The sequence below is a fragment of the Heliconius melpomene genome, chromosome 13 (genome assembly GCF_056956725.1).
Source record: "Heliconius melpomene rosina isolate 202511_hmr_F chromosome 13, ASM5695672v1, whole genome shotgun sequence".
In the NCBI taxonomy this organism is placed as follows: Eukaryota; Metazoa; Arthropoda; class Insecta; order Lepidoptera; family Nymphalidae; genus Heliconius; species Heliconius melpomene.
The window spans coordinates 12,441,496-12,463,607 of NC_140401.1; the positions used below are offsets into that span (position 1 = coordinate 12,441,496).

At 31.9% G+C, this 22,112-nt stretch overlaps 1 protein-coding gene across 1 annotated transcript in view; it reads left to right on the forward strand.

The window, feature by feature from the left end:
* The first annotated feature begins 167 nt into the window (after positions 1–167).
* The window catches only part of LOC146533001 (hemicentin-1-like), a 30,591-nt gene continuing 8,646 nt past the window's right edge, over positions 168–22,112 (forward strand). Inside the window, exons 1-36 of the mRNA XM_085196058.1 lie at positions 168–457; positions 1,240–1,469; positions 1,549–1,671; positions 2,076–2,165; positions 2,399–2,539; positions 2,803–2,968; positions 3,311–3,495; positions 4,101–4,173; positions 4,246–4,274; positions 4,639–4,754; positions 5,678–5,799; positions 6,135–6,275; positions 6,428–6,541; positions 7,240–7,509; positions 7,853–8,025; positions 8,508–8,676; positions 8,862–9,122; positions 9,517–9,589; positions 9,792–10,000; positions 10,140–10,302; positions 10,769–10,893; positions 11,223–11,391; positions 11,557–11,651; positions 12,135–12,288; positions 12,703–12,824; positions 13,565–13,708; positions 13,999–14,133; positions 14,401–14,513; positions 14,938–15,171; positions 15,720–15,873; positions 16,261–16,378; positions 16,476–16,686; positions 16,855–17,074; positions 17,559–17,864; positions 18,991–19,268; positions 19,441–19,668. Coding sequence (XP_085052184.1) covers positions 187–457; positions 1,240–1,469; positions 1,549–1,671; positions 2,076–2,165; positions 2,399–2,539; positions 2,803–2,968; positions 3,311–3,495; positions 4,101–4,173; positions 4,246–4,274; positions 4,639–4,754; positions 5,678–5,799; positions 6,135–6,275; positions 6,428–6,541; positions 7,240–7,509; positions 7,853–8,025; positions 8,508–8,676; positions 8,862–9,122; positions 9,517–9,589; positions 9,792–10,000; positions 10,140–10,302; positions 10,769–10,893; positions 11,223–11,391; positions 11,557–11,651; positions 12,135–12,288; positions 12,703–12,824; positions 13,565–13,708; positions 13,999–14,133; positions 14,401–14,513; positions 14,938–15,171; positions 15,720–15,873; positions 16,261–16,378; positions 16,476–16,686; positions 16,855–17,074; positions 17,559–17,864; positions 18,991–19,268; positions 19,441–19,668 — 5,925 coding nt within the window. The 5' untranslated portion in view covers positions 168–186. The remainder of the gene's footprint in view (positions 458–1,239; positions 1,470–1,548; positions 1,672–2,075; positions 2,166–2,398; positions 2,540–2,802; positions 2,969–3,310; positions 3,496–4,100; positions 4,174–4,245; positions 4,275–4,638; positions 4,755–5,677; positions 5,800–6,134; positions 6,276–6,427; positions 6,542–7,239; positions 7,510–7,852; positions 8,026–8,507; positions 8,677–8,861; positions 9,123–9,516; positions 9,590–9,791; positions 10,001–10,139; positions 10,303–10,768; positions 10,894–11,222; positions 11,392–11,556; positions 11,652–12,134; positions 12,289–12,702; positions 12,825–13,564; positions 13,709–13,998; positions 14,134–14,400; positions 14,514–14,937; positions 15,172–15,719; positions 15,874–16,260; positions 16,379–16,475; positions 16,687–16,854; positions 17,075–17,558; positions 17,865–18,990; positions 19,269–19,440; positions 19,669–22,112) is intronic.

Below are 22,112 nucleotides of genomic sequence, written 5' to 3' on the forward strand. Positions count from 1 at the left end.
CGACCAATGACAGTTTATTAATTTGCGTTACACACTATTATATTATGAAGTTTAAACAAAACTAACTTCCTTTAGCCTACATTGATTGCACAGTCAAAGGTCAAAGATAACTCCATTGACAAAAGATTAGTGCACACTAAAACTCTAATAAGAATTGACATGCCTAATAATGTTCTATATTTGAAAATGTGCGCGAACTTTCTATTTTCATTGGTTTATTTTTTAATTTGTGTCGCTTTCACGCAACAGATTAATGTTATAGAGACTAGAAATTCGTCGAAATTAAAAATTGATAAAGATGACGGGAAAGGAAGCTTGGTGTTTGTTTTCGATACGACAGGATCTATGTTCAATGATTTGAGGCAACTTAGAGAAGGCGCTGAAATGATTTTGAAGACGGCGCTAGAGGACAGTAATGTCATTGCTGATTTTGTGTTTGTTCCCTTTCATGACCCCTGTAAGTATGCATTTAAAGTTATTAAATAAGGTCCAGATTACGAATGTATTGATTAGGTATTAAGATAATATCGAAGAAATTTAAAATTAATAAACACTAGTCTACTTATATCTATACTCGTGTATCTGATCGGTGCCTGTGTCTGTATATGGAAGATGAGAGAAAAAATATTATTAACCGCCAATAACTATTTTGTAAATTGTTCTAAAATAACAGTTTTATTGAATTGGCCCAAACTGATTTTTAATCTATAGATATTGTCTTTAAAATTATAGTGTTATTAGAATTTAGAACACGTAGTCAGTGGCGTAGTAGGGGGGTGCGAGCGGTGCGGTCGCACCGGGCATCAAAAGGAAAGGGGCATCAAAGTCGACGCTTCGCTACGCCACTGCACGTAGTTAAATAATTCAAGTTAGTAAATAAATAATTGGTTAGTTCAAGTGGGCGAAACCGCCAGCCGGTCGCAAGTAGGTAATATGATAAATATATAAATGTTCATGTGATTTAGATAAGATCGACACAAATAGTGCGTACCTATTATCCTTAACATTATACAATAGAAATTTATTTTAATAACTTATCATTTTAATGTTATGTTATTCAAATAAAAGATTTTCTTATTTAATTCTTTATACATCAACATGAATAAACACAAAAAGAAGAAAAAGATAAGCACTATTTTGGTATAAAGTACACCTCTACTGTAAAAAATAAAATATACACAAATATGGGTTGATGTACATATATTCACTAGCTATAATAAAATATTATTATATTTTTAGCCGTCGGTCCACCAACAGTAACGAGGAACAAACAAGTATTTAAATCAGCCCTTAACATAGTGCACGTGTACGGAGGAGGAGACTGTCCAGAGAAATCTTTAACGGGAATACAATTGGCTTTGAACGTTAGTCGCCCACAATCATTTATCTATGTGTTCACTGATGCAACGGCGTCCGACCACAGGCTGGTCGGCAAAGTGTTGGATTCAATTCAGAGGAAACAAAGCCAGGTAAGATTATAAAATTCTATGTACATCATTGAATGTGGGTAGAGAGTGCCTATGATATGAGAGTGCGTTATATATTCAGGTGGTGTTTGTCCTGACGGGTCACTGTAACGACTTAGACAAGCCTCATTACAAAGTGTACCAGCAGATAGCAGCCGCCAGCTCCGGGCAAGTGTTCAATTTGAACAAAACCAGCGTGCACAAGGTAATTTTCCATTATATTGCATTAAGCATTTTATTATTATGTTCTATTTGTATCATGGCGTTTCGAGCGTGCCAGTTGAGCACAAAATCACTTCGCCAGTGTCACGTTGAATGGAGAAATTTATTATTATTTGTTGAGGCCAGTCGTGTCGCAGTGACAGGTTATGGATTCGAGTCTCACTCGACGAAATGAAATATTTAACTTGTTGGTTCAGGCTTTCAATATAGAAAATCGTGTAATCGTGTATCGTGGTAAGAAATGGAGAATAGAATTTCACTCTTAGTCTATTCTATACTTTTCTCATTGCCTACTCTACACTTTGACACAACGTGAAACTAAAAAAATTGCCCTCTCATTTCGTAAGCTTGTGTAACCAAGATATATAAGGTATATTTTTCTTAAAGGTATTGGAGTTTGTGCGAACGTCTATAAAGGGAAGAACTGTTAATTTGGCTTCTGCTGTGAATCCCGCAGGATATAATTACACACAAGAGGTAATTATTATAAATCAATTTAATAATATTTTTACAGTAGTAATCTTCTAGTCATTTTATCTCTTGTAAAGTCTCCAGAAAAGTCTAGAGAATTATAAAATTTCAATAAAATCAGAAATACATGTCTAAGTACCTATACAAATAGGCCTATTGTGTACAAAAAAATATATTATTATGATAGAAAAATCCAATATATTCGGATATTTCTTTGTATTATTCTATAAAAATTGTAGATACCAGTGGATAAGACAGTAAATGAAGTAACAGTGTCAGTGTCTGGAGCCAAGCCTCATATAAAAGTGATCAACCCAGGCGGCGAGGAGCTGACGGGGCCGCCGCAACTTGTCACCACATTGGATTTATCAGAAATTATGGTAAATTCTTATTCCTAAGTTACCTGCAAAAGAAAATATAAAAAATGTTTTTTTTTATGTTTATAAGTTTTTTGTGATATATTTTTTTATTTTACAGCAATTACATTTATAAATTTCCCAATAATATTTTTTCTCCTTTATCTTCCATGTACAGACAGTTATTGATAAAAACAATCTACCATATTTTATTTAAAATATAAAAATATATGTATAATTTTTTTAACTACTAGTTTCGTCATCACAATTTAATTTATATGTTCTAGATAGTAAAAGTGCTACAACCGGAACCAGGTAACTGGAGTATAACAGTGGGGAGCGAGGAGGAGCATTCAGTAAAGGTGGTCGGGATGTCGAATTTGACGTTTAAACATGGGTTTTCCGTACAGCCTCCCAGATCTATGGACGAAACTAGTTATCGGCCTTTACAAGGTAATCTAAAAAATTACATAATATTATTTGTATTATATGTTTCATGTTTCTTGAGAAAACCAAAAGCAGTTCTCGTTTAGACCCTTTGTACCACTGTTTTTACAAATGCGGTAATCGTTAAATGATTTTGAAATTAATCATTATATGAATAGCCTCATGCTTTATTGCATGTACCGAAGAATATTGTATGTTGAGTGAAAACACTCTACGCTGTATTTTATATTATTTTATCTTACCAGAGCAGAGAGATGATAATTAATTATACATTTCCGCCTCATGGGGATCGAACCCACAACCACGATGGTAATATCTGTAACGATTATTTATTTCTTATATATCCAGGTACATACAACCACATGTTAATATCATTAACTGAGAACAATGCGTCCTTACAAATGGACCACGTACAATTACTAAGTTTGAACGGGACGCCGCTATACGAAATACCTTTGAAGGAAATGGATAAGGAAACCAAAACTTATGTTGTTAACGCCTTTGTACCGCCTGATGATTTTTTTAATATAGCTGTAAGTTGTGTTTTTTATTATTGAAGTAAAACTTGACATGCGCAGTAAGTAAGCTGGTGATGGTAGCAATAGAAAAAGGCATCAAATATGCTAAAGAAGTTTTATTACAGTCTTTTGGTCTAAAGCACACTCGTTCCATTTTATATTATTTTTAGATTCTCGTATGTGGTAGGGTACAGATAAAGAGCAAACATTGCAAGAGAACAAGAGAGACCCTCGACTGGGGATCGAACATACAACTAAGGCGTTTGCAGAAAGACGCTGTCTGACCATTATGAATTATTATTATTATATCAAGTACATATACTATTTAATAAAAAAAAAAGGCTATTGTAACTTGATACTAACGAAACATGTTAAGTGCAATGCTGTTAATATGTAGTCATTACGCATCCCTCGTATTAAATAAAATTAGCTTAGAAGATCTTGTATCAATACAGTTTCCATTTTTTTCTGCTCACTTTAATTAAGAAGATAAGACCCCTAGCTACACCTACTACACCGTCAAACAATGACATTTTTTTAGTAAAAATGTCCCCTAAATAAGGATTGAACCCGCAGTTATCGCGTGTATATTTAGTAAAGGATGTAATTTTCTATTTTAGATAATTGGCCGCGATGAATATGGACAAGAAGTACGTAGAATCGGTCCTACGGCAGTGCAAGCAAAACCACCTGGTAATAATTCATGCTATCATAATTAAAATTCTTTTATAATTAAACTTAATTAAATAAAATATTTTTTTTCAGATGCACCTTATTTGATAGTGCCTAAAAGGGTAAGAAACTCGATTGAAAAAATGCCTTATGATTATGGCGCCCTCTGTGGGACAAAAGAAAAGAGATAAAAAAAGGGTTTTTTTTCTTTATAACGCTAAAAATAACTTTGATTACAATAACTTAGAATGCTTATGGTGATATTTTTACCTATTTTTAACTTTTTTATTATAAAATAATGAAATTAAAATAAAAAAAGCTTGACTAATACTTAACTTTCAAATAGAAAAAATATATTGAGTTGAGTTATTGTTGAGTTTATTAGTCATAGTTGAGTTATTGAATAAGTAAGTCAAATATTATTTGCAAATTACGTAAAGTATACAATAAATTGACAAAGTAAATACTAAAAACAAAAAAATACAGATAGAAGTCCGGAGTCACGAGCGTGTGTCTCTAGAGTGCCACGTCGAGAGCTTGGTACCCGTCTCCGCGACTTGGACGAGACAATACATGAAATTAGCTCCCGCTACCACTAGTTTGTATGTATTTATTTATTACCAGCGACCCTAACGAGGCATCGCCCGTTTAAACTTACTGTTATATTATAGCCAAATCTTATAATATTTTTACATAAATTATAGCCTATATCATTATTAATGTTAATACACAGTTACCTACTTATAAGTATTTTCTTAAACAAATACACCTATACCCCGATACACGGTAGATACGTTCCATGTTTGAAGCAGAAATATTTACATTATGAGAGATGGTAATAAAATCGGTTATTAACAATTGCTTCGAATTTTTTGTACGATTTTTGTAAACTTCTTCATATTGAGCCAAGCAGCGGTTTATGACACGATGTGTACACAGCGCACGTGTTCAATCACAGTAGCATTTAGTAGAGTGCAATAAAAACAAAAAAAACTTATTTGGAAAACCGTGTAAAAGCGAAAACGTGTAAAAAAAAGTACCGTGTAAATCGGGGGATAGGTGTACTTATAAATAGGTAAGATCACTCAAGAAAAATACCAAGATTAATCTTTGTATTTTTTCTTGAGTGTTGAATTCTCTAAATTCTGTACATTTCACTTTGCAACATTTGATTTCATTTTTGCATGTACGATTCATTTGAGTACATGCTTCATTTTTTCATACTTGCATTTCTCATAAAAATAATTTATTATTTTTAAATTCAACACATCTTTCGAACCTAGCCTAGATTTGATATATGTACTGATATATATATAAATTCTTCCCAACAATATTAGCCCACCGTGGTGCAGTATCAATCACTAATCGGGGCAATGATTATTTCTTAATTATTTTGTTTTGGCAAGAAAAAACGAGAAAGCAATGTCTTGACATTAGGTTCTCTATCTACTCTGCTTTGCCAGATAATAGATGAAGATAAAAAATCTATAAATTATGTAAATAAATATTTTTTTATCGTTTAAAGGCAAAGTACGTCCATAGAACACATAATACCAGACATGAGCGAGGGTGACGTGGGCACGTACCGCTGCGTCGCCAGGAACAGCGCGGGCATTACTAGAGCTGGTACACTTGTTGATTTGATTGGTGAGTTAGGTATTTTATTTATTTATGTATGTTATGATAATTATACATGGTGTTTGTTTTGCGCATTTTGATAAAAAACATTTTTTTATTATTTGATCTCAAAAAATTGCATTAGATAATTGTTTTGGTTAGACATGACAGTTGTGAGCACAAATTCTACGTATTGAAAGTGAAAACTATAGAATATAAACTTTCTCTATTCTATTAATGAAAATAAAAACATATAATATAAATTATTTCCTGATAAACAAAAAAATAGATTAATTTAAAAAAAATCCGGATAAAATAACATTAAAGGAAGCGAAAATTAAAAGAAATTTTAATATTTTTTCCAGTTGATCCACCGCGTGTAACAATATCGCCTGCTAATATAACAGTGACTGAGGGAGAACAAATTGTTATTTCATGTTCTGTGTTTAGTGAAGCTTTACTAAAAAGATCTACCATTAATTTTTATGGAACCAAACAGAATTATTGTAAGTTTATATTTTATTAATATCCATTTCTACAATATTATTTTTCTAGAATAATTTTGACAATAACATAATAATCTAACGTCATATAGTAGACACATTTTCTGAAAATAAGTTAACCAATACATATTATAAAAAAACATTATTTTATATAGCAATTGACATACATTTGGAGCCAACGAAAGACGGATATTATACTTTAAACAAAACTATACAACTACTGAATGAAAGCGATAGTGGAGTGTACACCTGTGAAGCTGCGAATAGAGGTAACATTATTATTGGTATTTTTGGTTAATATATTTTTATTATTAAAATCACTTAAAGACTACCTTGCTTTGTGCGGGATACAGCGTGAAGCTGATTTTTTTGTCTTAGAAATTTACGTTTAGCGTAATAATACTTTACACAATTCACTTGGTTTCCTTTACGCTTAGATAACGTCGGGGAAATATTAAACGTGGTTTTTCATAGAAGTATGATCTGCGAGGTGTAAGCTGAGTTTTGTGTTTGTGTGAGTGATCACCAAAAGTAGAGCTCAAATAAACACCTTTAAATATAAAACTTATTATAAGTCATCGTTGACATTGAGGCCGACGTGGCGCAGTGGTGCAATCGTGTGACTGTAACCACGACGGTTGTGGGTTTGGTCCCCACGCGGAGTTTGAATAATTATTTCTTAATATTATTTCCTCGCTACTAGAGTACCAGAGAACTGAGGCGCGGTCTTGAGTTCCACCACTCAACACGCAATGCCTCAAAAATGTAACCAAGCATGCTGTCGTCAGACCTACATTGTCTGTACACTCACGGAACGGAAGGATTGTATATGGATATTGAATGTATCCAAATCATAGAAAAATTTAAAAAAGCAATATAGATATTAAAAACATACAATACATTAACTTTAATTTGATTTAATTTTTTTTCATTTATTATGTTATATTCTTCAATTCTTATATTTCAGCTGGTAAATCCATCCACTCTACGTACATAAATGTTCAATTAAAACCGACAGCTCAAATCATTGGGCCACACTCTCTAACAATAAGTATACATACAGACACACAATTTGTATGTCAAATAGAAAACGCTTTATCCGTACAATGGTTGAATAAGAATAAGCAAATTATAGAGAAATACGATGTAAATGGTAGTTTTACATCTGCTTTGGATATTAAGAATGTGAGTGAAGATGGCGTGTGGACTTGTATGGCTATACAGGGTCATTATAATGGTAATATAAATTATTCTTTTTATTTTAATTTAATATATTTTTATAATTTTTTTACATTTTCCATATATTGGGATAGATATAGTGACGTATTACTGCTTTCTCCTTTTTTGGTAAATGTTAGATACTCTCTGTATTTTTTTTAATATTATTTCTTTATTCCACAGCTTTTTAGTTGAAACTATTATAAAGATATTGAAAAATTGTCGTGTATATTTGTACAGTTAATATTTGAATCACACTTTAAGAAATGCATCTATTTGAAATATTTTTTCTTATGTCATAAATACTTACATAAGTTATAAAATTAATCTTCTAAAAATCTCTCAAATTAATTCTTTTTTAGCCTCAGATAGTATACAGGTAACAGTCCTAATAAAACCGCAAGTGCATATAGAGGGTGCTCACAATGTGACAGTATTAAGTGATATCCAGTATCAAATATTCTGTACTATTGTTGCTAAACCCGAGCCAAGGATTATATGGCATATGGAGACGGAAAGGTTTCTGCCTTGTGACGTGAGAAAATTATAATTATTAATTAATATTCTATAAATTTTAGTTATATAAATAAAGCTAAATACGCTTCCCAATTCAAGACATTGTGTTGAGTGGCGGAAAGACCTCTTTTCTCTTGCTTCACGCCATATTTTGTACATAGCGGAGTAGGCAGAGTACACTTTAGTTTCCGAATTTCCGCTGAATTGTGGAATCATTATGTGTTGAGTGGCGGAACACAACGCTGCACTTTGCGTTGTTGCCAGAGCAAGAAAATTATGTCATTAAATATTTCGCTCACCCGAGTGGAAATCGAATCGACAACCGCCAAGTTTTTTCTGCATATTAGATTGGACAAAGAGAACCACTTAGAGACTCAATGCTAAGTAGGGGAACTCAACCACATTCTCGTCAGAGAGGAAAATCAACCCACGAACCCACAACATCGCGGTTACAGATAATATTATAATGTCATGTAAATGAAACTTTCTAACATTTTACAGACATTAAATCCGGAACCAAACGTATATAAAAGTATGCTCACTTTGGACAGTGAGAAATATCCTCTAAACGGCACTTACTTTTGTATTGGCGAGAACTCTGAGGGCATTGGCGAAGATAGCATTATAATTAATGTTAGAGACAAAATGAAATTATTGGAGGGATTCACTGGTAAATATCTTTTACCACACAGTTTTTTTTATATCTTTATGTATAATCTGTATAGGTAATAAGAGGACAACTGCTACTACTAAACAAATTATAATATTTTTGTATTTTATTAAACATAGTTAAAGGGGTCTAATTGTATAATGTAAATTTCTGCATCAAAAATAAAAAAAAACTTATATTTACAGATACATCAGTAGAATTGTACTCTCATATCAACTTCCATTGCAATATAACTTCTTTTCCTGTACCAACAATAAAATGGTTTCACAACAATACAGTTATTTTAAACGACAATGAAAACAACATTAACATCAATATATCTGAAGATAAAACTATGCTTAATATACAAAAAGTGGATTTTAGAGATCTGGGTGAATATAAATGTGTTGCGGATAATCTATTTGAAAATATAACTGTGAAAGGCAATTTGACTGTACGTGGATTAAGTAAGTATAGTAGTAGGATTTGTAAATGTATATTTTTGTATTATTAGCTAAGTGCATTGTATTCCTACAAGAGCCCACTACCCAGCGAGCTCTCACTGCCTGTATGTTTATACAATTATTTATTTTTGTTTGTTTTTTCTGCAAACGCCGGAATTTGATCGAAATAAAAGTTGTCATTTAAAATTAGTATAAAAACATTTTAAAGTACTTAAATTAAACATTTCTTGAACCAAGAATCTCGATGTGGGCAATCTTAGGATATACAGGAATAGATTAGTCCTGCATAATATCTTTTAAATTTGATTTTATATATTTTTAAATGAAAAAAAATAATAAAAAAATACAACTAAATACAATTACAAGATGAAAAAAAAATATTATGTAACTGTTTTAGGTAAACCGATAATACTAAAGCGGACGGCAAAAATTATATCAAAAACTGGAGAATCTGCGAATATTACATGTAGGTAAGATTTTGTATCCTAAATAAATATTGAAAGTAACAATTATTGTTTCTTATTGCCATTTGCTTTTTTTAAATAAAATAATGTTTACTTTATGTTTTAAAATGATTAACTAACTAACTGTAAGGAAAATCAATATTATTAAGATTTCATTAATATAGAAAAAGGTTAAGAAAAAAACTAAAAAAGAAATACTTTTTTACAGAATTTTGAAAAGCAGTCCTAATCCAACAATCACTTGGCAGTTTAAGGCAAATTTGCCAAATAATTATACGACGCTACCTAAAACTGTTACAAAAAATAATGATATAATAACCATTGAAAATATAAGAAAGGAGCATACAGGCACGTATCGTTGTATAGCAGATAATGTGATGGGACAAGATGAACATAATGTCGAATTAATTGTGCAATGTAAGTTTAATATTATAAAATGAAATAAATTTATTCTCAATAACAATTAAAATTATTTTATAAATTATGGTCTGTGCAAAGAATATTAACGGAAAAATTATAGTTCCTCAAACTATTATTTATATTTTTAATATTTCAGATCCTCCAGAACTAAAAGAAAATTCCAAACAATCTCGCATAGAAGGTCCCATTCAAGTAAAAGCCGGCGGCAATGTGAAGCTAAGTTGTAACGTAACGGGGATCCCCCCACCCATCGTTACTTGGACTAAAGATGATTTACCTATCGCTTATGCTAATAATGTGTGGGTATTTATTGCTTATATAACAAAAAATATATTAATTATATAAATCACAGTTTTTGGTAAAAAAATTGGTATTAAAGCCGCAAGTTCAAATGAGGTATCAGATGGATGGGCTCTGGCGAAACTAAGCCTGAATTTCAGAAAAAGCTCGAGACCTCCAAGTTTGTACGAAACCTTCGGTGGGTAAGTCCGATTCGCGCTTGGCCGGTTCTTTTTACCAAAGCAGAAAAAAAATAGTCTTTCCTCCAAATTAAGATATGAGTGCGCTGTCGCGGCGCAGGTGCACCAGGGTGTGACTGTTACGTGACTGTTGTGGGTTCGATCTACTTATTCATATTTTTATTTCTTCGCTCTGGTACCAAGGCAAAAGCCCGGCGTTGTGTTTTGCCACTCAACACGCAATGCCTCGAAAAAAATCGATGGAATGTGGGGAACGAAGTGTTTTAACAATTACGTTATTTTCCAGTTACATCGCAAATGACAGTAGTTTAGTGATAGAAAACGCAACGAAGTTTGATTCTGGAGTATTCGCGTGTAATGCGAGTAGCGTCATAGGCTTTGTTACGAAAAACTTCAGTATTGCCGTATTCTGTAAGTATTGATACGTATTTTTTCTTTTAAGTATTATTTTTTTTATTAGAATAGTTGGACACGGGAACATACTATATCTCATACTTAATTCTATTTTCTCCTCTTACATAGATATTATTTAGATCATTATAACACACTGGGACCCCGTCTAACTTGATGGTTGTGTATTCGCTCCCACTCGGAGGAATTAATTATTTTCATTTCGTTGCTTTGGATCAAAAATGTGTCGCAAAATTAGACGACGCGAAGGAAATCTTGAAGTGTTCTAAAACTAAATACTCTCTGCGTACACTGCTATACAGCGTAAATCTATAATATTTTCCTTACAGCTCCACCAATAATAACAGTATACGGTGAAAAAGAAATAGAAGTGCTAGAAGGGCAGCTAGTGCACCTCCCGTGCAGTACTGCGGGCGTGCCCGAGCCACGCCTTACGTGGTTACATGATGGACGACCTGTTGTCATGTACAGGAAGTTTATTGATGAATATGGACTTAGGTAGAGAATTTATTATTAGAAAATATAACAACATTTTTATACCCCATTCTAATTGGGCAGGCGGAACTGGGAAAGGAACAAGGAGCACTTGACACTAAGTATTAAGTATCCCAATAAAGATTTGTCTTTGTCTTGTTTGTTTGTCAATGTTTAATATATTTTCAGATTTGTAGCAAATTTAACCGATTTCGGTGAATACACTTGCCTCGCCAGCAACGAGTACGGAAATACTTCTAAAAACTACACTGTATATGTTTGGGGTAATTACATACCTAATTTTTTTTAAATGTAGTTGTCATTTGAAAATTTTTAAGTGTTATGCACACTCTAAAATTTGTATTTAGAAACGTATAAACATTTTAACGTAGGAGGACATAAACTCCCGTATTTTGTTTACTGTCGCCAATCACTCATCGTCAACAGAGTTATACTTTCTTATCAAGATGACGTCGAAATTCTTATACGTTTGTTGGGCCAATGAGACAGAGGTAACAACATTTTAAGCTTTAGGTGTTTTGAGAGCGATTGAGACGAGGGTTCGAATCCTGTTAAGTTAAATTTTGTATACTTTCTAAATATAATTGATTCATTTCAATATTTTAAATGAAGAGCCTTCTATAATGTAGAATTTAAATAAATGGCTAAATTCACGGCATGTACCTTAATATATTTTAGGAAGTTTATTAAAAAAAAACTATGAATTACAAAATTAAGCTAAATAATTGTTACTGTTTATATTTTAGTGCCACCTCGTATGCTTCCACCTTTAGAAGAATTAAAAGAAGTTCTAATTGGTGCCAACGTACACTTACAATGTGACGCCATTGGATTCCCAATACCGACTATAATTTGGGAATTTAAAGATGAAATTTTATTAAATAATACAATGGACATAAGGTAACATTTCAGTTTGATAAGTTTTCATTGTTATAACTTGTCTTGGCTTAGTGCGGCCGCGTTTTACTCTAAACGCGTTGGTTGTTGGTTGGTTTTCATTTCAACTGTGCTAAGATAAAGAGCTAAGATAAATCTCACTTCAAATCAATTAAAAATATTTTATTAAATTCATTTTGTTTATTTAAATTGTATCTACCTATTAAAATTGAATTTAATTACATTGCGGTCGACTAATCGTGGCCGCCCTGAAGTTAGCTGTTGATGGCTGCGCAGATTTGTTTTTTTATTTTTTTCTTACTTTTGATTATTTTTTTCCTGAGTGAACAATGCGCAACAGTTCAAAAAGCTTAACATCGGGGCGGCTACGAGACGTCGATTTTTTTCTAATATGTGGATTTATGTTGTTGGTTTCAGCTATGACAAATTTGGTAATTTGCATATAACAAATAGTTCTTCTATACACGAGGGTCTGTTTGTGTGTATCGCGCAAAATGTTGCCGGCGAGTCGAGAAAAAGTTTCTACGTTACTGTGAATGGTATATTTTTTTATTTATTTATAATCATACATACATAGAAACTTACATAGAAGAACTACATACATAGAAATTTGTTATTTTATTATAACCAAATTATTCAAATCTTTACATAAATTTTAGCCTATACAGGGTGGAATTGTCAGCACCACTTTAAATGCACAAACCACAGTTTTAACTACTCTATAAAAGTCTAATATAATTCGGGAAAAAAAAAATTCCCAAAAATGAAAAAGTTATTTTTTCAAACAAAATAAATAATAAAATTATCGTTTTAAAATAAAACGCCATTTGTAAAGTATAACATAGGCACGCACACACTTACCTGTCAAATCGCAAACGTCGCACACGTATGTGTGCGTCACACGAAATACAGGTATGGATAAAAATCGTGAAATGAAAAAAAAATCCTACGTCCAAACTGTTGAGGTACCTTGATTAATTTCTTAGGTGTGGGTTTGAAATATATTACCCTATATGCAGTTTCAATAAAAGAAGCGCTGCCTCTTCCACCCTGTATATTATTCTGATGTATGAGTTATATTATTGTAAAATATCATATAAATCCGCTCTGTAGTTATTGCGTGAAAGAGAAACAAATATCATCAAATATCAAAATAACATTATAAAATTTGATATTTATTGAAACATTATTTTGTATTCTTGATTAAATTTTTAAAATATATCGAATCTTTTATAAATATGTTAATTTATAATATTTTATTATCTATATTATATTTCAGAAGCAGCAAAAATTCAAAATGATAACTATACGGGACCCTACATAGCGTCTAATTTAGATGTCGCATTAACAATCAGCTGTAGAGCGACCGGCAAACCTGAACCTTATGTTACTTGGATTAAAGACGGATTTTATTTGGATAATGGTGACTATAATTTTATTTTACTGTTACTCGTATGTAATTGAAACTTTTTTAAAAGTAGAGTTTTAAAAAATCTTCATGAATCTTAAATGTATACCTGTTATATAGTTAAAGTTATGGAAAAACTTATAAGAAGTATTAGAAATAATTTTCAGACATTTTAAAGCAGAAAGGTGTTGTGTGTGTGTGTGTGTTTTATATTCAATCGAGAACCAGTATAGTAAAGTCAGTATATTGTTAAAATATTTGCCATTTGAGTAGAGTAAATAAAAAAACTATATTATCTATTTCAGATCCACGTTATATAATAGAAAGAGATGGTACTTTAACAATAAAGTTTCCTTCAGAAGACCTAAGCGGTATTTACATGTGTGAGGCGCGGAATGCCTTTGCAACTGATAGGAGGAATGTACCCGTTGAAATATACTGTAAGTAATGGATTAAAATTTAAATACTGAAACTAACAAATAAATATATACAAGTTTAGTTTTGTAATGTTAGCATAGATTGCGTTTGTGTGATTCTTTTTAAATGAACTTTAAATAAAAGCCAAATCAGTATTTACCTCTTTAAAAAAAAGTTGCATGAATATATGAAACCCCTCTGCATACATAAAATAAAATTTCTAACTGGCTACCTATGACCACATACACAAACACCTTGTATTAAAATAAACTAACCACTTTTTCCCTCAGCACTACCAACGTTACAAGAAGAAAGTACTGCCACTACTACAACTGTAGTAGAAGGCAGCAGTGTAGAAGTGCAATGTCCCGTCCGCAACGGATACACTGTCAAATGGTACAAGGTTAACGTTACTTTTATATAATATTAATATAACATTGCTTAAAGTATTTTTATAGTAAGCAAGAAACGAATTTTAGAAAACGTATAAAAAAATTAATAGTGGAATTCAAACCCGTTTACCGTAAAAAAACTAAATTAATAGCCTTTTTACGTCTTATTCTTTGCATAAGGGGACTTAAAGCTACTACACTATACTTTTATATTTCACTTTTACTTTCTGTTTTTTTCCTTTTTTTGTTATTTTTTTATAAGAAACAAAAATTATAAGAACATTGATATTATATAATTTGTGGGTATTACTAAAGGAGTAACTTGACGGAAGATTTTTTTTCAAACGCTTTAATTTTTTTTGCTCATGAATAATATTTAAATTTATTCATTTATTTTTAAATATGTTCATAAACGTTCCATTTGCTTCCAAACAGGATGCTGCCTTAATTTCCAACGGATCTCTAATAGTATCTAATATATCTCGGCACAATGAATCTCAGTTTGCCTGCGTCGCGAGCAACGCTTTGGGTTCTGTTCATACAAATATTTTTTTGAAAGTTGTATGGCCACCCAAATTTTTGGTAAATGGTAGTACAATAAATATGGAGGCGGTTATAGGAGAGGATATTTATTTTGATTGTAAAACTGATGGAAAACCTCGTGGTGAGGTTAGTAAATATCATATCATCATAGTAAATATCATATCATCATAGTAAATATCATATCATCATAGTAAATATCATATCTTTATAGATAAACAGTCCTTTGCTTTGTGAAAGATTCAGTATTATTACCTACGGAGGATACCATGGTGCGGACAGTGTATCACTGAAGATGTATAAATTTTTAGTGCGGTCGCCAATAATAGGGATTGTATTCTCGAAGGAAAAATGCGGCTTTGAGTCTCAGAATTAACGGAGTTTCATTAAAACTAGGTTCTCTCTGCCTAACCTTGCTATTCACAGGAGAAATCGTGAAGCTAAGGATGCCTGTTGGGTAAAAGTACTTTTAAAACTTATACCAGAGAACTATTTTAAAGCAAAACCATAACGTACGAATCAATTATTTATTTATTTAACTTTTTTATCTAAAGATGAAACAAAGCGCAGCGTTGAGTCCCGCCACTCAACACGCATCCATTCGGAATTAACAATAAATTTTCATTTTTTTTCATTTCCATTTTTTAAAATTTCATTTCATTTCAATTTTTTTTCAGATAAAGTGGTATTTTAATTCAAAATTCCTATTCGGAGAAGATAAAGAAATATTGAAATTAATGAATGTACAGTTAAAACATAATGGCGTGTACAAGTGTGTTGTTAAGAATGAATACGGCACTGTATATAAGGAGATTAATTTAGACGTATTGGGTAACCATGTTTATTTATAATTTAAACTTTTTTAAAAAATATAAACTACTAACTATACTAAGGGCACTATGACCGCTTAATTTTTAAAGTTATTACGGAGATAAAATTGTACTGTAATATTTAAAAACGTATTAACTTGTTTATGTAGTGAGACTTGCAACTTTAAGCCTATAATGTATCAAAAATAACACTTAAGAAAATATTAAATAGTATCCTAATGAATCTCTTTGTTATATTAATCTAAAACGCAGTAGTTGCAGATATTTATCGACAACCACTATTTTAGTTTTCTGCTTCACTGATTGTTTTTTAAATTGTTTCGAGTCTATAAGACATACTTGGCAGATTAAAAATAGTAGTAAGAATATATTTTTTATCAATTTCCAGAATCTCCATTTATATCAGATTTTGATCTATTGGATGTAGAATTGAAGTCAGGCGCCAACGCTACTCTTGAATGTAACGCACGTGGCACTCCCAAACCTGATATTACTTGGACTTTCAAGTGAGTACTTATATCTGTATTGACAGTCAGCCAGCTACGTATCGTATTAAATTATATTATAACATTTAACAATTATAACTGATATTTTTCTATACAGTAACACAAATTGGATCATTCAAAATACAACAATTACAACAATTAATGTAACACAACAATCTGAAGGTCTGTTCCAATGTACGGCGACGAATAAAGCTGGGAAATCGTATATAACTTATAGAGTAATTGTTGTATCTGGTGCTAAAATACAAGAAATATTGATGTTTGTTAATGGAACTGGGTACAATGTGGATAGTAGTACTGATTTAATTGTAAGTAATGATTTGCTCTGCTTATATGCGGGATACCATGTTACAATATTTTTAAAATATTTCTCAATTATACATATATATTTTAATTGATGTTATTGGAATATAATTGAGATATACTACTTACTTACACTCTTATTAGATGTTTGTATTCTTAAATAAATATTTCAGGTAAATACATCAGTTAGAATAGCGTGTAAAGCGACTGGCAACCCAGCACCAAATATACAATGGATAAGATATGGAAACATTATCAGTCAGAATGAGAAAGGCATTAATTATGTTGACCTAGTGTTGCCAGATGTAAAAACTTATGATTCTGGGGAATACATTTGTGTTACTTCCAATGAAGGCGGGATTGATGATAGAACTATAAAAGTTAATGTTTTAGGTATAGTACAGTTAATTGATTTTTTTTTATGAAGCCAATCGTGACGCTGGGACACAGGCGTGTTACTGTAAACTTGACAGGTTATTGGCTCGATTCTCACGACGGATCGAAATATCTAATATTTTTATTTTCCTCGCTCTGATAACGTGGCAAAGCGCACTCGCTTCTAAATCCAGAAAACTTAGTGCTAAAAAACAAATACTATTACTAAAGTATTTAGAAACGTATAAAAATATGTACTTAGCACGACTTAAACTCGTTTTCGAGCTATAATATATATAATGTAATAATCAAAAATAGTTTTTTTTAAGTATTTCATTTTCTCGAATACGAATAGAGCTATTGTGTTAAAGTCGCGCGCTTGTGCGCCTGCGTCACGATTGGTCTCATGCGCGCTCATAGCGCGACCGAAAATAGATACGTTTCAATTATAATTTTTATAACAAAAAAAACTATTTAAATAAAAAAAACAATCAACTTACAGAACCACCAAGAATATTTCAAACGTTACTTCAAAATGGTAACAAGTCTGAAAACCTCATAAGTGTAGAAGTAATATCCGGCCAAGCGTTCTACTTACACTGCCATCCCTATGGGAACCCACTGCCCGAGATCTACTGGTTCAAAGACGGCTTACCACTAAAATTATATGATGATAGCATGGTTTCTTCAGATTTTGGGGAAATTGTCTATTCGAAAAGCGCAATGTATGAACAAATTGGAAATTATACTTGTGTTGCCAGAAATAAAGTTGGGGAAGAGAGCGTTGTTTATTTGGTTGATATCTTAGGTAAGAAATTATGTAAAACAAGAAAAAATTGTTAAATTTCTTATGAAATTTTAACGTTGCTTAATTGAATTGTCTGAATATGCTCATGATGGTCGTGATTTTAATTTACTCTATATTCTTGTAATTCTTAATCTGTTAAATAACGTATAACTCTGGGATTCGCACTGAAATGTTTAAAAGTTAACGAACTTTTAAATTAACTTTTGGTTCACTAACAGTTATCCCATTTTATATTTCTCTCTGAAGAACAGACAATAGTATTGTTTTGTAGTGTAATAGACAAAAATAACAATTATTAACTAACTAGTGGACTTGAACTATAAGAATATTTATTAAATATATTTATGAATAATTAATAAGATAATATAAGATTAAATAATCCAAAAGAACAATAAGTAGAGACAATATCTGAGTTATTGAAATGAACCAACAAAAGAAATAAAAGTAACTAAAGGACATTCTTAATATTAGAAAAAGTAGGTACCTAAAGTTTTCCGTGCGTGCATTTTTCTATATTAAATAAGATAATTTTTGAGAGCAATATCAAATAAAATAAGAAGAGAACCAAAGTGTAGTTTAAATTAATTATAAATAGCAAATAATTACATAAAAATTAATAATAGTTCGAAAATTTATAAAACCGTCCACGTCATCTGCCCGTTCGCGTCGGTCATACTCATACTAAGGCTAGGTCATTTCGAATCACTGATCTCCTTAATTATTTATTAGAATCTTATACAGTAAACCATAATTTCAATCTAGATAAAATGCTAAAAGTGACTATTATATTTATTTTCATAAGGATAAACATCAAAATATAAGTTCATTTTGGGTGACGTTTTCTTAAAACAACAAAGAAATTTAGCAAACCGTTGCTTAGCAACGACGGTTGTTATTAATGTAGCAGAATAAATTGCATGTTAAATTAGATTAGATTTTAATTTATTAGTATATATGTGTAATGTAATGTTATATAGCCTATAGCACTTCTGAAGAATACAGCTTTCATACAAAACAAAAACAAAATGAATCGGACCAGTAGATCCACAGAGACCTTATCGTTCAAACAAACAAACAAACTCTTCCGCTTTATTATATTAGTATAGATAATAATATAAAATTTCAGTGCCTCCCCCATCTTTAAAAGACAACACCAAGCAAGTGACCGTCCTACAACATTCACCACTAACCATGACATGCGGGGTGCATCCCTTACACCCTCTACCCCAGGAAGACAACCTGAACCCATTATTACAAAGTAACCCTTTGAACCACGTCCAAAAGAATCCTATGAACCCTTTGTTTTCCGCACACCCCTCACCTGCCATGTTGTGGCTACGTCACCCTTATACAGAAATAGCTGAAAGTCCCCGGGTGAAGTTGCAAGATGATAATTATACTTTAGTAAGATATACAAATTTACCTACATTCATAAATAAATGTGCAATGAGACAAATAATTAAAATTTTAATATATGATATTGTGATTCATTATTAATAATCTTATAATTATCAATATCTAAGTTTTACTCGCGTAATAATTATTTTAATATTATAATAATTTATTTCCAACATAGATTTTAACAAATACAGAAGTGGCAGACAGCGGCAAATACTCTTGTATTATGACTAACAAAGTGGGTACAACAGAGCTTATTTATGAAGTAATCATTCAAAAACCACCAGAAATAAAGAACAATAAAGAAAATGAAACAATTGAAGAACACATAGTATCATTTAGGAGGAGTGTTGTATTGAAATGTGAGGTAGATGGCAATCCGCCGCCGAATATAACCTGGTTTAAAGTAAGTATAAAATACTAATTATATTAAACAGTAATATTTAAAAAAAAGTTTTTTTTACTTTTTAGGCATATAGAAATTTCCGGCAGTAAATGTGTAATAACTATTTTATGTATTATTTTCAATGTGTTTTGGCTGCTCCGATAAATTCTTAGTTGATACTATGAAAATATTGTTTAACGGATCCGCGCATATGTGCAAATGTTTCAAAGAATCTAATTGACATGGATTTGGAAATGGGTTGAAATAAATAAAATAGCAGCGTTTTACCTGAAATAAAACGTTTATTAATTTACTTACCTTATTCGAAGCTTATTAAATGAGATAGGCACTACGTTTCCCGCCTGTACTTCCTTCTTAGGCCACGCCTTTTTCCCCTGACGTCACTTCCACTTGGCAGTCCCTTCCTTTTGACAGCCGTGGGTAAAAATATTCATTGCGTTTTAGTAAACACCAGGCAGCGATTAATCGCAAGCTTCGAATAAGGTAAGTAAATTAATAAACGTTTTATTTCAGGTAAAACGCTGCTATTAATTTGACTGTCCCTTATTCGAAGCTTATTAAATGAGACGTGTTTGTTATCGCCTGGTGGAAGTGACGAACGCCAATGTGATAGCAGTATAGATCACTTGAAGACTGTATACTAGAGTAGTACATAGTATAGGTATATTGAATGCAATATAAACTAGAAAATGTCATAAGGCGTATTCTAACAAATCTACTTTTATATGAAATCACAATCATTGAACTCTTACTTTAGAGTGAAAGCAAATTTTATGAGAAATAAATAAAAGAAAAATTGTTATTATAAAAGTATAACTAGATATTGCTTTCTCATTTTAATGAGAAATTTTATTACAATTATTCATACATTTATCATCAAAATATAATAAACTTACTTATTTCAGGCATACAAATCAGAATTGTCAAACCAATTTTTAGAAACAACCGCAGATCTAATGCTTCCGGTGATAGCTAACACGCCCGCATCCTTAAACAAGGATTTGACCTAACCGCCTATTAATGTACCTGACGCGGGTCTGGGCTCACCTCCAATATTGATAAAAAGGTTAAACGATAGTCTTCTCCGATCTTCTAGTAATAATTTTGTTAATTTTATCTAGAAAACGGGGTCCATTTTCTTATTTTCCTTATTAGCCAATAATTTACATCCTGACTACAGATTTATTACGTACAGACACGTAATAGAATCGTAATATTACGTACAGACACGTAATAGAATCGGATTTGACCCAAATGGTGGCCAACAAACTATAAAATTATCGTCAAGGGAGTAATTGTCTGAACCTACTGTTAACAAGGTCAAGTCATGAATTCTTCTTCCTGAACAAAGTAATAGCAGAGCAGCTGTATGTCTTTGCACTTGGAAAACACTAATTTTGTCTCTTAACTCTGTAACTCTAGCTCCAAATAAGATACCAAGACGTCAATATTTCAAATTGGGACCTTCATATGACTGATAGCTTACGCACGCTATTGATTTTAAAATGTACTTTACAAGTACATGGGAACTAAGTTGACCTGATAAATTCGGATGAATTGAAATGATGAATTCGGGTGCGATTTATGAAGCAAAACAGAAGTATATGATAATTGAAGATTAGTGATGTAGATCTGACAAAAAAACTAGCAAATTCACTAGCCATTAAGCAAAACTTAAGGTGATTTATTTTGTTAGATCTACACTAAGAAATCTTATCGTTTCCACGCGATATTATAGACCTTACGTGTTGATGAACGCCAAGATTCCCTCAGAAACTTCAACTGGTTAAAGTTCCATCCATCTAGTGCCCCAGACTGCCACACTATTAGACCTCCATTGTCATTTCAAACAATTTCGGAGGAGGTAAGCTTGTGATCATGTCTACGACAACTTTGTCCAGGCGAGGAATCATGCATGGTCCTGCTAGGGCATGAGCTTTGACATCCGGCTGCCAACATTCCCGTCTCCGTCGAGGGATTATAAAAAGATAGATTCCATGAGCCTGGTAAGATGACACAGTACCTTGGGAATAAGAAAAACGGTGGGATACCACGCTAGATTGAAGTTCCGGGAAAAACGCATCATGAAAATCACACCAAGCCTGATCGACGTTTAAATCCAGTGAGACGTAATTAGTCACTACATGAGCTCGACTGAATGCGAACAGGTCTATAAATGGAATTCCCCATTTATGAAAATTCTGTCCGTGCAATCGTGTGTCAAATGCCACTCGGAGCTCTCTTGCAGCCTTGTTAAACGATCAGCGTGATTGTTATAAATTCTAGGAATATAAAATGCTTTCATATGAAAGATATTCATTCTTGTAAATATAAGAAAGATATTCACCAAATGCATTTGCATCTGGTGAATATCTGGAATCAGAAACACCTGATATGTTAGATTCATGAGAGATTCTGATTTTGTTCCCCCTTCATGACGTGGA